The 15,124-nt window shown below is 39.7% G+C and overlaps 1 protein-coding gene and 1 long non-coding RNA gene across 3 annotated transcripts in view; one reads left to right on the top strand and one right to left on the bottom strand.

The window, feature by feature from the left end:
• LOC311034849 overlaps window positions 1-12,889 on the bottom strand; it is a 49,114-nt gene extending 36,225 nt beyond the window's left edge. For both annotated transcript variants that reach the window (XR_014599638.1, XR_014599639.1), the window contains exons 1-2: window positions 12,798-12,889; window positions 10,517-10,618 (exon numbers count right to left, since the gene is read on the bottom strand). This is a non-coding gene — a long non-coding RNA (uncharacterized lncRNA). The remainder of the gene's footprint in view (window positions 1-10,516; window positions 10,619-12,797) is intronic.
• A 1,787-nt stretch (window positions 12,890-14,676) lies between these two features.
• The window catches only part of asgr1a (asialoglycoprotein receptor 1a), a gene marked incomplete at both ends in the record, with an annotated part of 5,120 nt that continues 4,672 nt past the window's right edge, over window positions 14,677-15,124 (top strand). Inside the window, one exon of the mRNA XM_084043237.1 lies at window positions 14,677-14,737. Within this exon, the coding sequence (XP_083899363.1) occupies window positions 14,677-14,737 (61 nt within the window). The remainder of the gene's footprint in view (window positions 14,738-15,124) is intronic.

Raw genomic sequence — 15,124 nt, 5'->3', positions numbered from 1 at the left:
GTTTCCATCACCTTTCCAGTAAGAGGTGGAGCCTGTCACATGCAGTGGTGGGAAAAGTACTCACATTTTTTTTACTTAAGTAAAAGTATCAATGCTGCAATATAGAAATACTCTGTTACAAGTAAAAGTCCGGAATTAATCATTTACTTCAGTAAAAGTATTGGTCAAATACTGCATCAAAATGGACTTAAAGTACCAAAAGTAGAAAGTACTCATTACGCAGAATGTCCAATTTAAATTCCAAGTTTTCAAATGTATAAAAGGTATACACATCTTTTGAAAATAGCAGATCTACAAGCTCGCTCACAATGCGTCGCATTGCGACGCATTGTGAGCTTGTAGATCGGCTATTTTCAAATGGCCGAAATGTATAGGCCCACATAGGGCTGAAGTGGGTAATGCATGTGTTGTAATATTAATCCAAATCTACAAAGTAACTAGTAACTAAAGTTTTCAAATAATCGTAGTGGAGTAAAAGTACAATATTTGCCTCTGAGATGTAGTGGAGTAGAAGTAAAAGTACAGAAAATTGTTAATACTCCAGTAAAGTGAAAATAACTCAAAAATGTACTTAAGTACAATAGTTGAGTAAATGTACTTAGTTACTTCACACCATTGATATACATCATCAACCTCACAACAGAATGTGTGGAATGAGGATCAGGTGAGCATCAGTTTAGTTCCAGGAGGTATGAGGAGAAGAATGTTCCTGTTCACACAAAGTGCTGTAGGCTATAGTAGAGTGGGTGACATTGTGTGTGTGTGTGTGTGTGTGTGTGTGTGTGTGTGTGTGTGTGTGTGTGTGTGTGTGTGTGTGTGTGTGTGTGTGTGTGTGTGTGTGTGTGGGTGTGTGTGTGTGCGTGAGTATGGCGCTAGCGCCATAGCGTGCGTGCGTGCGTGCGTGCGTGTGTGCGTGTGTGTGTGTGTGTTCTTGTGTGGTGGCTGTGGGCGTCACTCACTCTGGAGTAATAGCAGATAGGTATGAGGGTATTGAGGACAGTCTGTCCCTTTCACTATGTTAAATACCAATCCCATTGATATTTGCTTAACCCTGTCCTCTACCCTGAGCCATTCCAGACTAGCAGAGTGGGTTGACATTGATTGCTTGATTGAATATTGTATTAGTCAAAAAAATGTAAAACAGCACAGTTACATTTAAAATACTTTGTCTAACAGGTCCGTTCATGAAAGTCCTTGCGGTCTTGTTTCCAATGAGGGCCTTGGTATTCAATTCATAGACATATATAGTGGCACCACAGTTCAAATATCAATACAAAAAAAACTGGAAAAGATAACACTATGTACAACAAAAAATAAAAACATAAAAACTATATGTACAAGAACAGCCCCCCCCCTGTTCTTGTAGGCTACATATAGTTTTTATGTTTTTATGGTTGGCTGTCTAACGGGAAATGGTGCTACCTTCTCTTTTGGCCTCCTGAAAGGTGAGTTTTTAAGGCTCTTTGAAATGAGTCCAGAGAACTGATTTTTTTGAGGGATGGGGTTAGACTATTCCATACCTGGGTGGCAGTGCTGTAGAAGGAGAAATTTGCCCATGTTTGTTTTATGGGTGGGTGGTACCAGATTGTTGTTAACGCTCCCTCTAGTATTGTGACTGTGGGTGCATTAGGTGGGTCACATGGGCTTTAGGCTGAGAAGTGGTATGTGGCATACATGTAGGTACAGGGTACAGGCCTAAATGCCCTTCAGTGAGGGGGGGACTGGTGGCCAGTGGTGGAAAAAATTACTCACATTTTTCACTTAAAGGACAACTTTGGTTTTTCACAACCAAGGTTCATATTTTAGCTTGTAATTAAAGTAAATAAAAGATGAGTGTATTTTTTTTTTCATTTACTGCTTTCTATAGTTTTTGCAATTTTCGCGATCTTTTTTACAGTGGGGGCATTCTGTCCAGTGGCTAAATATGTATTTTTTTTACACAATAATCCGGCGTTTTCTTTATTTTTAATTACAGTAGCTCTTCTAGCCCCCAATAACTCACATCTAGCCATCAAAGACCATGTGTAAAATACATATTTAGCCACCAGACAGAATGCCCCCGCCCACTGTAAAAAAATATCGCGAAAATTGCTAAAACTATAGAAAGCAGTACATAAAAAAAAAACACTCATCTTTTATTTACTTTAATTACAAGCTAAAATATAAACCTTAGTTGTAAAAAAACAAAGTTGTCCTTTAAGTAAAAGTATCAATAGACGGGTTTCCTGTTAGTAAACATGAGAGGAATATGACCGCGCAGAGGAGGGGGAAGCCTATGGGTGCGTTTGGAAATTACGCACCGGAGCACACTCGCCTATTAGTTTGTATTGGCCAGTGCGCTCACTGCCGTTCAGGGCTGTATTTTCGAACGCGCCTTTCACCCGGGCATGCGCAGATTGCGCATTCTGCTCTGTGATGACGTCGCGCGGAAATCCGTCTATACTGCATTATATAAATACTCCGTTACAAGTAAAAGTCCAGAATAAATACACGATCTACAAGCTCACAATGCGTCGCATCGCGACGCATTGTGAGCTTGTAGATCGTCTATTTTCAAATGGCCGAAATGTATATAGGGCTGAAGTGGTTAATGTATGTTTGGTAATAATAATCAAAATCTACAAAGTAACTAGTAACTAAAGTTTTTAAATAATATTAGTGGAGTAAAGATTGACATTAAATCTAATAATAAATGCATTATTACTGTATATGTCTGTATAGATGGTTTTAGGTCAGGGGTCTTCAACGTTTTCAGCCCAAGGACCCCCTAGCTGAGAGAGAGATGAAGCAGGGACCCCCTCTAAATTGTATAAAATTGTTTTTCAGATTTTTTCCCCCTCTTTTTTTCCCTCTACACCTCTATACCTCTTTGCCAAAAATAGCCGATCTACAACTTGTGAGCTTGTAGATCTGCTATTTTTGGCTAATGTTCCCCTCAGAATAGGGATGCTAGGGTTCAAGTGGTTAATGTAAAAATAAAAAATCCTCTCACACAAAGATTTGGCGGACCCGCTATAGTAGCTCTGAGGGCCCCCTACGGGTCCCGGACCCCCTGTTGAAGACCTGTTTTAGGTACTTCAAAAGGTACCAGTTGAGCTTGAGCTGTCTTTACAAGCTTATGTTACTGAAATGTTCCGCTTTGAGGCCCCCTGGTGTTCAAAATTAGATATTTCAGGCAACAACAAGTAGGCCTACACAGAGAACTTTTTTGTGTATAATAATATAGTAATAATAATGATAATACTAATAATAATAATAATAATAATCAGCCTGTTCTGTATTTCATTCATTCTGTGATGTACATCAATGTCTTGCTTGAGTTTAGGACTCTATGTATTATACCAATATCAATGACAATATTTCTATAAATATATAAAATTGAAATAATACAATAGCACATATTTGTAATGTAAATGTGTGATATGTTTACCCCATCTGGACACAAGCTAAGCTTAAAAAAATAAATCTTTATTTAATTAATTGTTGTCTACAGTATAGATGCTTATTTATTATAAAAACAACATACAAGTTCCATGTAGAATTCAGTAAAGGCATAAATGCTACAAAACTTTGAAGTCTCATAAGTTGAACTTTTTGTACTTAGCTGTTGTTTGTCAGCTTTACCTGTATGAAGGTGATTATGTGATTAACATTATTTGATCATTGATATCATTACTCTATTAAAATTAAAATGTGTAGAAAACTCAATGTTTCACATGAGAACAACCACAAACCACAACCCCAGGAATACAGTCTCAGAACAGGCCTTAGACATAGAAAAAAACAACAGTCTGTGCTGTTATTAAATGGTACAAATCACCAGGCGTGGAAGCCAAACATTATATGAAAAAAAGGCAAAAAGGAAATCTCACATGAACGCTTCAAAAAACTGAAAGAAAATTATTGTTTTTAATTATTATCCATAAGTCACAGTTTCAATACGACAAATTAAAGCCTGTGCATATTAAACTGAGGGTCCTTGAAATTAAAAAGTCAAATAAGACACCTTTAAGTTTGCACAGAAATAATAAAAATAAATGGAAACGAAAAAAATAAGAAAAAGGGTTAATACATCAGGTGTCCAGAAAGAGTAAAGAAGAGCGAACAGCAAGATTGTCATCAGTTTATGATCATACTATTATGTATGTCAGGAAATAGGACAGTTAGCCTATGTTGCTTGCTATTTCTAATATTACACATAGGATGCCAAACATTTAATTTGCTAGCTTACATAACATTGCCTATAATGTTATAAGTTTCATCATAATGTGTGTAAGTCTGCAGAACAACAAATACAACTTATCTAGTACATCATTGATTTGGTTAACTTTCATTTGAGGTGACATAATAAAATGTTTTCTGTGATTGTAAAGACTTGGTCCTGAGCTCAGTAAGGACGGTTTCCAATACTGTAGGCTAACTTTAATGACGTCTAGATTATGATGGTTCTTTGCATCTTTTATGGGGACTGAAGGGAGAGTTCGCTCAGGGCGCCATCCAAGCTAGAAGCACCACTGTCCTTAAGATTTGTGTTCTTATAAAAGTCTTTCAGGTCGTCCCGTGTGTTCCAGCGTAGCACTTTGACAAACTGGCAGACACTTACGATGAGACCAGGAAACATCTTCGTCAGGTCAAGCTTTTCACCATCTTTCTTACTGTAAACACACAAACGCAGTGATCACTGAACACTAAATGTTATGAAGAACACACTGACATCTATCACAGGCTGCCATGTGGTCCAACTGTGTGTGTTTGGCCTATTCAATCAATGATTTAAAAAAATATCTCATAATCATTGACATGAACATATTATATACTTATATACATATACTTAGAAATGAATGGGAGCAGTTAACCTATTTTAAAATCAACTTCAACTTACTGGTGCCTATAGAGATTCTGTATGAAGCGCAGCAATCCAAACCCATTGTCACGGTAGGGAAACCTCCTGTTCCTTCTCTCCATCTCCTCAAACACCTCTTCTGTCAACTGGAAACACACACAACTTAAACATCATGAACTCATCTAATTGACACACACACACACACACACACACACACACACACACACACACACACACACACACACACACACACACACACACACACACACACACACACACACACACACACACACACACACACACACACACACAGCAGGTGATCCTCAAATTATGATTTAGTCACCTTGTCTCTCATTGTGTCTTTCCATGCATCAAACAGTCCCTTCTCAGCATACTGGTCCAGGACCGCTATGAGGTTCTCCTTCACCTTCACGGCCTCAGGGTTTTTATGGAACTTGTCAATTTCCGTTTCAGTTGCAACCTTTCTCAGGAAATCAACTCTCCTGGAAGAATTTACAAAGCAAAAATGTTGTACTAAAAACTAACAATGGGACAGCTTGCTGGAGGTTTGGGTTGTGTTATGAGCTTGCCATGATGTAACTTCAAAGGTGGGCGAGATATAAAAAATTGTTGCTCCATTGATTAGAAATTGATAATTCAACATATGCTGATTGACAATGTATGGTGAAGCAGCACTTAGTCACTCTTTTAGCCCATAAACAAATGCAAATAAAGCTGATTCTGCCAATATAGAGCACCACAAAATCTGGTTCTGCATAGAACAATACATTTAAAAAAGTAAACTTCCTGTTGATTTAGCATTTTTTTATTAGGAAGGTAACCATGACTGCATCCACAGATCAGGATCTGGATCTTCAAATAGTAAAATCAACTTTTGTTGAAAAAAAATAATAATAATCAGAACTGGGTTTTTGTGGCAGAATCCGTGCTAAAAGAGTGACTTTGAGAGCTGTTAAGCTGTTTCAGGTTGCAATGTAGGCTACTGCAAGTAATTGAGAATCCTATTTTGAAACTGTTTTGATATCTCACCCACCTTCGTAGATACATCATGGCAAGGTAACTACACAAAACCCAAACCTCTAGCAAAGTGTTGGTAGAAAACATACCATGGGATCAAACTGTTAACTACTTTCAACCTGGCAGTCATATTTTAGGCATAATGAAAGTTTTATCCGCACTCTCCTGGGTAGTTTCTTGTTATTTTATTAATAGGTTTGCACAGCAGCAGCAGTCTATCTCGATAAACGGACGCGTTTCGGCACGTTGGCCTTCCTCAGCGTTTCAAACTTCAATTGCCGATCTACAAGCTCACAATTTATTTATTTTTTAAACAAGGGCATACGTGGTTAAATATGAGCTATGGTTGTGATTAAGCAATGATAACAAGTACAAATAACATTGAGAAAATAAATGCTGTACTATGTGCAACAGAGAATGTTTCTAGTACCTTTCTTTTTTCCAGAAGTAGGGATGATCCAAGCATTCCTCCACTGTAGGTCTTTTCTTTGGGTCTTCATTGATCATCTTCTCGATGAGATCCTTGGCAACCACATCCTGAACCTGGTCCAGGTTGTAGTTTCCATCCAGAATGTTGGTTTCACACCGAGGGCCTTTGCCAAATGGATGTTCTCCTCCAGACAGGATGTAGTATAACAACATCCCAGCAACCTTCAGAATGAACATGAACATTTAGTGACAGTATGTGTTGTTTTCATTAATTCAATTGTTCTCATGCAGAATAAGAACAAACCTGGATGTCAGCACTTCTTTTATACGGTACATGTTCATCACCACCGTCTTCATTCATGGTCTCTTTCGCCTTCCAGCATTTTGTTCCTGCACTGCTTGTCATACATGTTGTTTGTCCTCTGGGCAGCCGTCTGCTTATTCCAAAATCTGCCAATCTTGCCTTCCTTTCACTATCTGCAGGGCAAATTGGATAAATTAAATAAAAGGTTTTAGATTAATAAAAAAAACAATTTGGCAAATAATCATTACATTTCTGACATTAGCCACTTGTTTTATTTTTCTTCTGTAGCTTACCAATCAAGACATTCTGGGGCTTGATATCCCGGTGAAGAATTGGAGGATTCTGACAATGGAGTTTATTTAAGCCCTTGAGAACCTGTTCTGCAATCTCCTCTTCAGAAAGACGGCCTCCCTGGAATTCCTTTCCTTTCTTCATGTAATCATTGATGTAATCGTCCAGCGTGCATTCACATAACTGAAGACAAAGGTATCCAAAGTTCTTATCTTCTACAAAATCCCAATATCGTACAATCGAGGGATCGTCAATACCACATAGAAAGTCTTTCTCGTTCTCCAGTTCCAGTCCAGTTAATTTGGACTTAACCATTCTCTTCACTGCCACTTCAGTGCCGTCCCCTCTTAACCCCAAAAAGACCTTACTTCCCTCACTTCCCTCTGCTATGCGGAATTCATTATCTTTCCCAATCACAACATTCCCAACTTTGACCATTTTGTCACTGTCATCAGTGGTGTCTGCAAGCTCTTCTAACTGTTGACTCCACCTTTTACTGATTCTGTTCCATTTTCTTTTTGTGTGTAATGGTTCCTTCAATGTGATTATGTTTGCGGCCATGAATCTCAGGGTGGTCTGTTCATGCCAGCCTTGGTCTTGGGCAAACAGGTAGACACAGTCAAACAGATCAGGAAACAACTTCATCAGGTCAATGTCAGCAGCATCATAAGCACTGTAAACACACAAAGCAGTAAATGTTATGATGAACACACTCACATCTATCTCAGGCTGGCATGTGGTCCAGCTGCTCCTTTTCAATCACTTAAACCCTATATCCTATATCCTTCGTTGTATGACAAATAACGGAAATAGCCGATCTACAAGCTCAAAACGTATCGTGTTGTGTATCAATGTATTTCTTTACAGGCTATACAGTAGTAGCACATTTCAAAACGACCGTTGACTAAAGTGCTGAACAAAATAAACAAAACATCAACTCACATACGCACTAGACATACATAAACACATAAGTGGAGGAAGCATTGTGATCTTGTCGATCTGTTAATTTCACTGAATGTGAGCCTAATTTTGTCTAATGTTCACATATTATGACATGTCCAGAATAGGAACAGTAGGGTGCATGTGGTTAAAGTAGTAAAGCATGTGACACAATTGTATTCTGCTTCATGGCGTCTAATCATTGACAAGCATCAATAGAAGACAACATGAACAGTTTAAAATTAAGAAAATAAAATGTTGTCTGCACCAACATCTCTTGTTCCATACAGTGGTGGACAAATAGCCAAACACTGGGTAGGACGTAACAAAGACCACAGACCTAGATCTACACCCAGGGAAGCGCTCAGTCACACATTAGAAAGAAATATAGAAAATATAATTGTATTATAATTGGAGTGGCTAAAACGTTGTGGATTTACTTACTGGTGCACAAGGAAATTGCGTATGAAGCGCAGCAATCCAAATCCATTCTCAGGGTAGGGATTCTTTCGTCTATCCATTCGCTGAAGCAGCTCAGGTGGAAACTGGAAAACCACACAAGATAAAATGGTTTTGTTGTCTGGTGGACATTAAGGCAAACTTGATCCCCAAATGATGCTTTAGTCACCTTGTCTTTCCATGCGTTGAATTGTCCCCTCTCAGCATAACGGTCTAATGCCGCAATGAGGTCCTTGTCAGCGTGTCCATAGTTCACAACTTCCTTTAGATTTCCAATCTGTTTCAAGTAATCTAATCTCCTGGAAGAAACAAAATGATAATAATGAACCGAAAAACATCACTCTTTAAACACGTCGGTATAAAACTTACTGTTGAATGAAACTGAATTAAAAAAAAAAAAAAAATGAGTTATGATTGTGATTAAGCCATGATTTTAAGTACAAATAACATTGAGAAATACTCCTGTATGTGCAACAGAGAATGTTTCTAGTACCTTTCGTTTCCCCAGAAGTAGTGATGAGCCAAGCATTCTTCCACTGTAGGTCTTTTCTTTGGGTCTTCATTGAGCATCCTCTCAATGAGATCCTTGGCAACCACATCCTGAACCTGGTCCAGGTTGTAGTTTCCATCCAGAACGTTGGTTTCACACCGAGGGCCGTTGCCAAATGGATGGTGTCCTCCAGACAGGAAGTAATATAACAACATCCCAGCCACCTTTAGAATGAACATGAACATTTAGTAACAGTATGTGTTGTTTCATTGATTAAATTGTTCTCATGCTGAATAAGAACAAACCTGGATGTTACTGGCTTTATTCACTGTCACCGTCACTGTCTCCTTCGCCTTCCAGCATATTGTTCCCGGACTGGCAATTGCAAAATTGGTCTTTGCATTCCCTTTAATATCTACAGGGCAAATTGGGTATAGATAAATTATGTTAAAGGGTTTTAGATTAATCAAATTACAATTCTGACATTAGCTGCTCGTTAAATTTTTTGTCCTGTAGCTTACCAATCAGGACATTATCAGGCTTTATATCCCCGTGGAGAATTGGAGGATTCTGAGAGTGGAGTATCCTTAATCCCTTGAGAATCGGTTTTGCAAGGTTTCTCAGTTCAATAACTGATTTATTTTTCATGTATTCTTCCAGTGTGTATTCACATAACTGAAGACCAATGTATCCAAAGTACTTGTCCTCTGCAAAGTCCACGTATCGCACTATGGAAGGATCATCAAGCTCTTGAAGACATAAAAAGTCTACATCATTCTTTAGCACCTCGTATTTGGACTTAGAAATTCTCTTCACTGCAACTTCAGTGCCGTCATCGCTTAACCCCAAGAAGACCTCAGTTCCATCACTTCCCTTTGCTATGCGGAATTCACCACCTTTCCCCATCACAAGCCTTCCCACTTTGACAACTTTGTCATCATCAGTGTTTGCAAGCTTCTCTAACTGTTGACTCCACCTTTCACTGATTCTGTTCCATTCTCGTGGTTGTGGATCCATTTCTTTGCTTCAGAATAGCTGTGGGGAGACAAAATTGTGAGTTCAATACATCTGCTCATACATAATATATATACATAAAGATTTGTCTCTGTAAATATGATATCTACAATTACAGGCTGTCGGTAACCGGAAGAGTGGGCACCTGAGAAGTCTGTGTATTCTCATGAAAATTGTCTGAAATAAGGTCAAGTATACATGATTTTAAAATGATTACAAACAATTTTGGTCTGACAATGATGTACCGTGTATGTTAAATCATGTATGTAGAAGAGGAACGTGACATCACACCAAGATGGCACCACCTGTCCATCCCAAATGTGAACTTACCTTTTCACATTTGGGAAAAATGTGCCAATTTCACATCGAGGTGCCCAGTCTTCTCAGCTGCCCAGTCTTCTCCTCCTGTATACAGGCTGTCAAGCAGGTGTATAATATGGAGTCAGAAATAAAAATAAACCTCATGTGTTTCCACTCAGCCAGCCAGAGGAAGAATGCAGGAGTCACAACACGTCAGTTGTTCCTCTGGGTGAGGAAAATAAAACAATGAAAAGTGTTTTCTCTTCACATAATAATACTTTTGAGCCGTGCTCCTAGAAGTGTTTTATTTTGTTCTTGGAGTGTTGTTACTCATGAGCAAGGCAGTACAGTACAAGACTCTGCAGAAACACATTAGTTGTTTGACTCATGAGCAATAAAATAAAGTTACCTGGTATGTGGAGCAGGTGTGTAGTTGTTTGTGATGTTTGTCTAACAGCCAGTCAGTGTCTGTTGGAGTGAAGTGTTGATGTCTGTGTGTGTTGATAAAACCCTATTGGAACAAAGAGACACATTCATAGTTTTAATGATTCAACTCCTCTCTCCTTTGAGGAAGTAGGAACATGATAATACTTCATATTATTTTACACATAATATGAAATATACAAAAAAAAACTACCCGTCATGAATAAAATCAAAACGTCAAATTAAACAAATAAGGAAGATATGAACTAAAGGATCAACACGGTTCTTGGCTGGTGACTTCAGTCCAAAACAACTTGATCAGAGTTAATGTATGAAAGTAAACACATTAACATACAGATATGATCTGAGGCTATCATCATAATTATACTGATTAAATCATTATTCATTCATTTCTAACGTCATGACAGAGAACACGGTAAAGAACAACTACCTGTTCAACAAGGAGGAAGCAACGAGAAAGAAATGAAGGCGTGGCTATAGGCCTATCTGTCACTCTCTCCCTCCCTCTCTGTGCCTACTGTATATCTGTCTCTCTCTCTCTCTTTGCATATCTTCTCTGTCTGTCTCTCCCCTTTAGACTGAAAGAACGAGCCCAATCGATGGTCTTGAAGGGCGGAGCCAAACCCAGGCGCTGGATTCCAGCGCCTGGGTTTGGAGCACTCTGATTGGTTAGGAGATAACAAGATCCTAAGACCAGCGTTCCTGCAAGGTTCTCCCAGGCTTTTTTTCTTTTGAAACAAAAAAAAAGGCATGGGTTTCCGAGGCTACTCCCCCTTTGCATCTCTCTCTCTCTCTCTCTCTCTCTCTCTCTCTCTCTCTCTCTCTATAGTACTGTACACACTTGTCCTGGAGTGACCCCATAATCACCCCCATACTCACTCATTATAAGTATTTCTTTACAAAATGTACAAAATACTTTTGTCATTAATTTAACCTATAGGTGTCCCCCATACTGTGTAGCCTATTGAAGCCTATTGTTATACAAACTGTATAAATGACTGTATAAATATAGAGCTCTCCTCTCTCCTTGTATCTCTTCTTGTTGTCTATGTTTAGACAGATTTCAATAACATGCAGATGTATGCTGGTTACTTTAGTTCAGTATGTTGTGATTCTGAAACATGTGCATGTCAAGGACCCCCATATTTAGGGGCTGCGGACCCCCCAATAGAAAATATCTTGTGCCAGGGACACCTATAAGAGCATACATAGGCCACATGCGGCCCCCACCTTCACTTTATGCGGCCCACAGGTTAATATCAGAATACTGATATATTATTGATTTCAGATGTTTACAATTCCAAACATGCAAACATGACCCGCTTTAATTACTTCAGTCTATATCAAGCTACAAGCTCACAAGCGATGCAACGCGTTGTGAGCTTGTACATCTGCTATTTTCAAAATATTTTAATACATTTGTTTTTTGGCCATGGACCCCCATCTGAAAATGTTTTGTGCCAGCTAGGGACCCCCAGAAGAGAACATTTGTCTTACAAATTCAAAAGTATAAAAACAATGTTCAAATACTGCACACAAATAGCAGATGTACAAGCTTGCATCACGGGTGAATTAAATAACATAACCCTAACCTAACCCTAACCTAACCCTAACCTAACCCTAACCTAACCCTAACCCTAACCCCGAAATAAAGTTGCCAAAATCAGAACAAAAAGTATCAAAATCCACCCAAAAAAACGCAAAATGAGTCCATGAGTCCAGGACTTAATATTGTATCCAAAGCCACTGTCATTTGGTATTGTACAGTATGGTCAAATTGGACAATATAGCTCTGTTTTCATCATGTGTATCATGGGTGCAGCCATGGGTGGGCCTGGGTGGGCCGTGGCCCACCTACATAGAAAGTTGGCCCACCCAATCAATTTTGCAAAAAAAATATATATATTTTAATTATTTTAAATGTTTTGATAATAAATCGGTAAAATAAGAATTTAATAACATAATCCTAACCAAACCCTAACCCCAAAATAAAGTTGCCAAAAATAGGAAAAAAAAAACTGCTATCGCACACACACACACACACGGTGTGGCCTGTACAGTACATGACGTGGCTCAAACAAAATATGTGTTTCCACTCAGCCAGCCAGAAGGTAGAATGCAGGAGTCGCAACACGTCAGTTGTTCCTCCGGGTGAGGAAAATAAAACAATAAAAAGACTTTAAGTGTTTTCTCTTCACATAATAATACTTTAGAGTCGTGCTCCTAGAAGTCAAAATCAAAGTTACCTGGTATCTGGAGCAGGTGTGTAGTTGTTTGTGATGTTTGTCTAACAGCCAGTCAGTGTCTGTTGGAGTGAAGTGTTGATGTGTGTGTGTGTGTGTGTGTGTGTGTGTGTGTGTGTGTGTGTGTGTGTGTGTGTGTGTGTGTGTGTGTGTGTTGATAAAACCCTATTGGAACAAAGAGACACATTCATAGTTTTAATGATTCAACTCCTCTCTCCTTTGAGGAAGTAGGAACATGATAATAATTCATATTATTTTACAAATAGGCTCTGTTCCATTTAGTGTAGCACAGTGGTTTCCACGACCCCCATAACTCTGAGAGTGTACAAATGGAACCAAATGGACCCGTTACACACCTGTAAGGGGCCATGTGGAAGCCCATGAGGGTCCCTGGACCCCAACTGTAGACCCACTGGTGTTTCCAGTGGGCCAACATGCACAATATCAGCACCCTGACTCTGTTTGACCAGAATGGAACAGAGCCTTCATTAGTATTATTGGGTAACACCTGTGAATGTCTTCATAATATGGCTGCTGTGAATAGAGCCTAATCAAGGCTTCATGGGGTGTGCAATTGATAGAAAATAAGTCATTTTTTGGGTAAACTCTTCATTTAGCTTGGCCCCTCTGCTGAGTTGATTTGGCCTCCCCTCTTTCACTCAGATCTCCACACGTCCAACACTGCTCTGCTGGAGCGGCTCGGTCCATTTGGACTGCATTCTTTCGGGCCTTCTCTCCACTGGCGTCCTCTCTCAGCCACCCTCACAGATGAGTCCTCTCACAGGCGGACAGGGCACACACCGCCTGGTGGCCAAAGCAACCATTTCCCCAGCTGAGGTGTCCCTGTCCTCGATGCCTCGACTCCAGCCTCCGTCCATGGTTGCTCTCCTGCCTTCCAGCCAGGTCTCAGGCCTCTCCACATCTCTCTCTCTCTCTCTCTCTCTCTGCCTTTTAAAGGCTGCATGTCCAGGTGCACCCAATCAAGCAGGTGCAGGTCCTTTCTCAATCAGTCAGTAACAGCAACTCTATGCACACAGCAAGACTAGCCTGGGCAGCATTCCATTATCGGGTATATGATCCGGTCGGGAGCGGAAGTAAAAAAAATAAAAAGTGGCCGGATGGGCAGAAGTGGAAAGACGTCTCACCCCAAAATAGGTCTGTCCTAATAAAATCCTTGATGCGGCATAGTTTAGCTTATTTTTTAAATGTAAATGTGCGTGCACTATCCGGAGACTATTTAGTGTCTGTATTATCCCACGGGGAAATTCTATTCCATTTAAATAGGGATTGGGGAACCAAAACAAAGCGGCACCGCAAAACCGGATGGGCAGAATCCGGGAAGAGGATTCTTTTTTCTTTTTTTTTTCAGTAGGCGTGGTCTAGACCGGATCATATGGGTCTTTTAGTAACGCAGACCAGGCTTTCCTCCGAGGTGGAAAGACTGGTGATGCGAGGTTACAGCAAGACTGACCCCATCACATTTATACATTTGAAAACTTGTGAAACGGGACATTCTGCATAATTAGTACTTTCTACTTTTGGTATTACTAAAAGTAGAAAGTCTATATCCGGTATTGCAGTATCGATACTTTTACTTAAGTAAAAAAAAAAAAGGTCAGTACTTTTTCCACCCCTGCTACACACACGTTGTGTTGTTTTAAGGTTCAGAGTCCACAGTGAGGGTCGCTGACCGCAGGGACATAATATCACATTCACAACCAACACACTGACCTAGCAGAGACACAAGACCACAGACAGACAGACAGACATACAGACCCTATAACACACTGACCCACTAGATCTACCAGACCTATAGCAGATCTACCAGACCACACACAGAGACCAAGACGGATAGAGAGAGAGATCCTGAGGGGGAATCGTCATGACGACGGAATACCACGACGAGGCCGGTGATGGTGATGAGAGTAGCTTCTGGAACAAAGGTGTGTTACACACTGTGTGTGTGTGTGTGTGTGTGTGTGTGTGTGTGTGTGTGTGTGTGGTGGTTAAGTTATATAAAAAGGTTATCCATGTTTCTTACACAAATAACAAACAGTGGTCGGGTCATGAAAAACATACCTCACAATGTCGATGAATTGAGTACAAAGGACCCCAATGGAAACAAGACATAGCGCTTTAACAGAACTGTACTTTTCCTGTGCTTTTTTTGCGCAAACTGCTAATAAAGTATTCAATCAATCGATCACAGAATGTATTAAAATAAAGTTAAAATCTACACAAAGTTGACATTTGTACCCCCCCCCCCCAAAACAAAACGCATGAAGCAGGTTTATATTATAGCTAATATAGCTGATCAACTGTGAGCTTGT

Source organism: Gymnoscopelus microlampas (assembly GCF_963454915.1).
Source record: "Gymnoscopelus microlampas genome assembly, chromosome: 19".
NCBI lineage: Eukaryota > Metazoa > Chordata > Actinopteri > Myctophiformes > Myctophidae > Gymnoscopelus > Gymnoscopelus microlampas.
The sequence above is the reverse complement of the archived record's forward strand: the minus strand, read 5'-3'. Positions and strand labels throughout refer to the sequence as shown.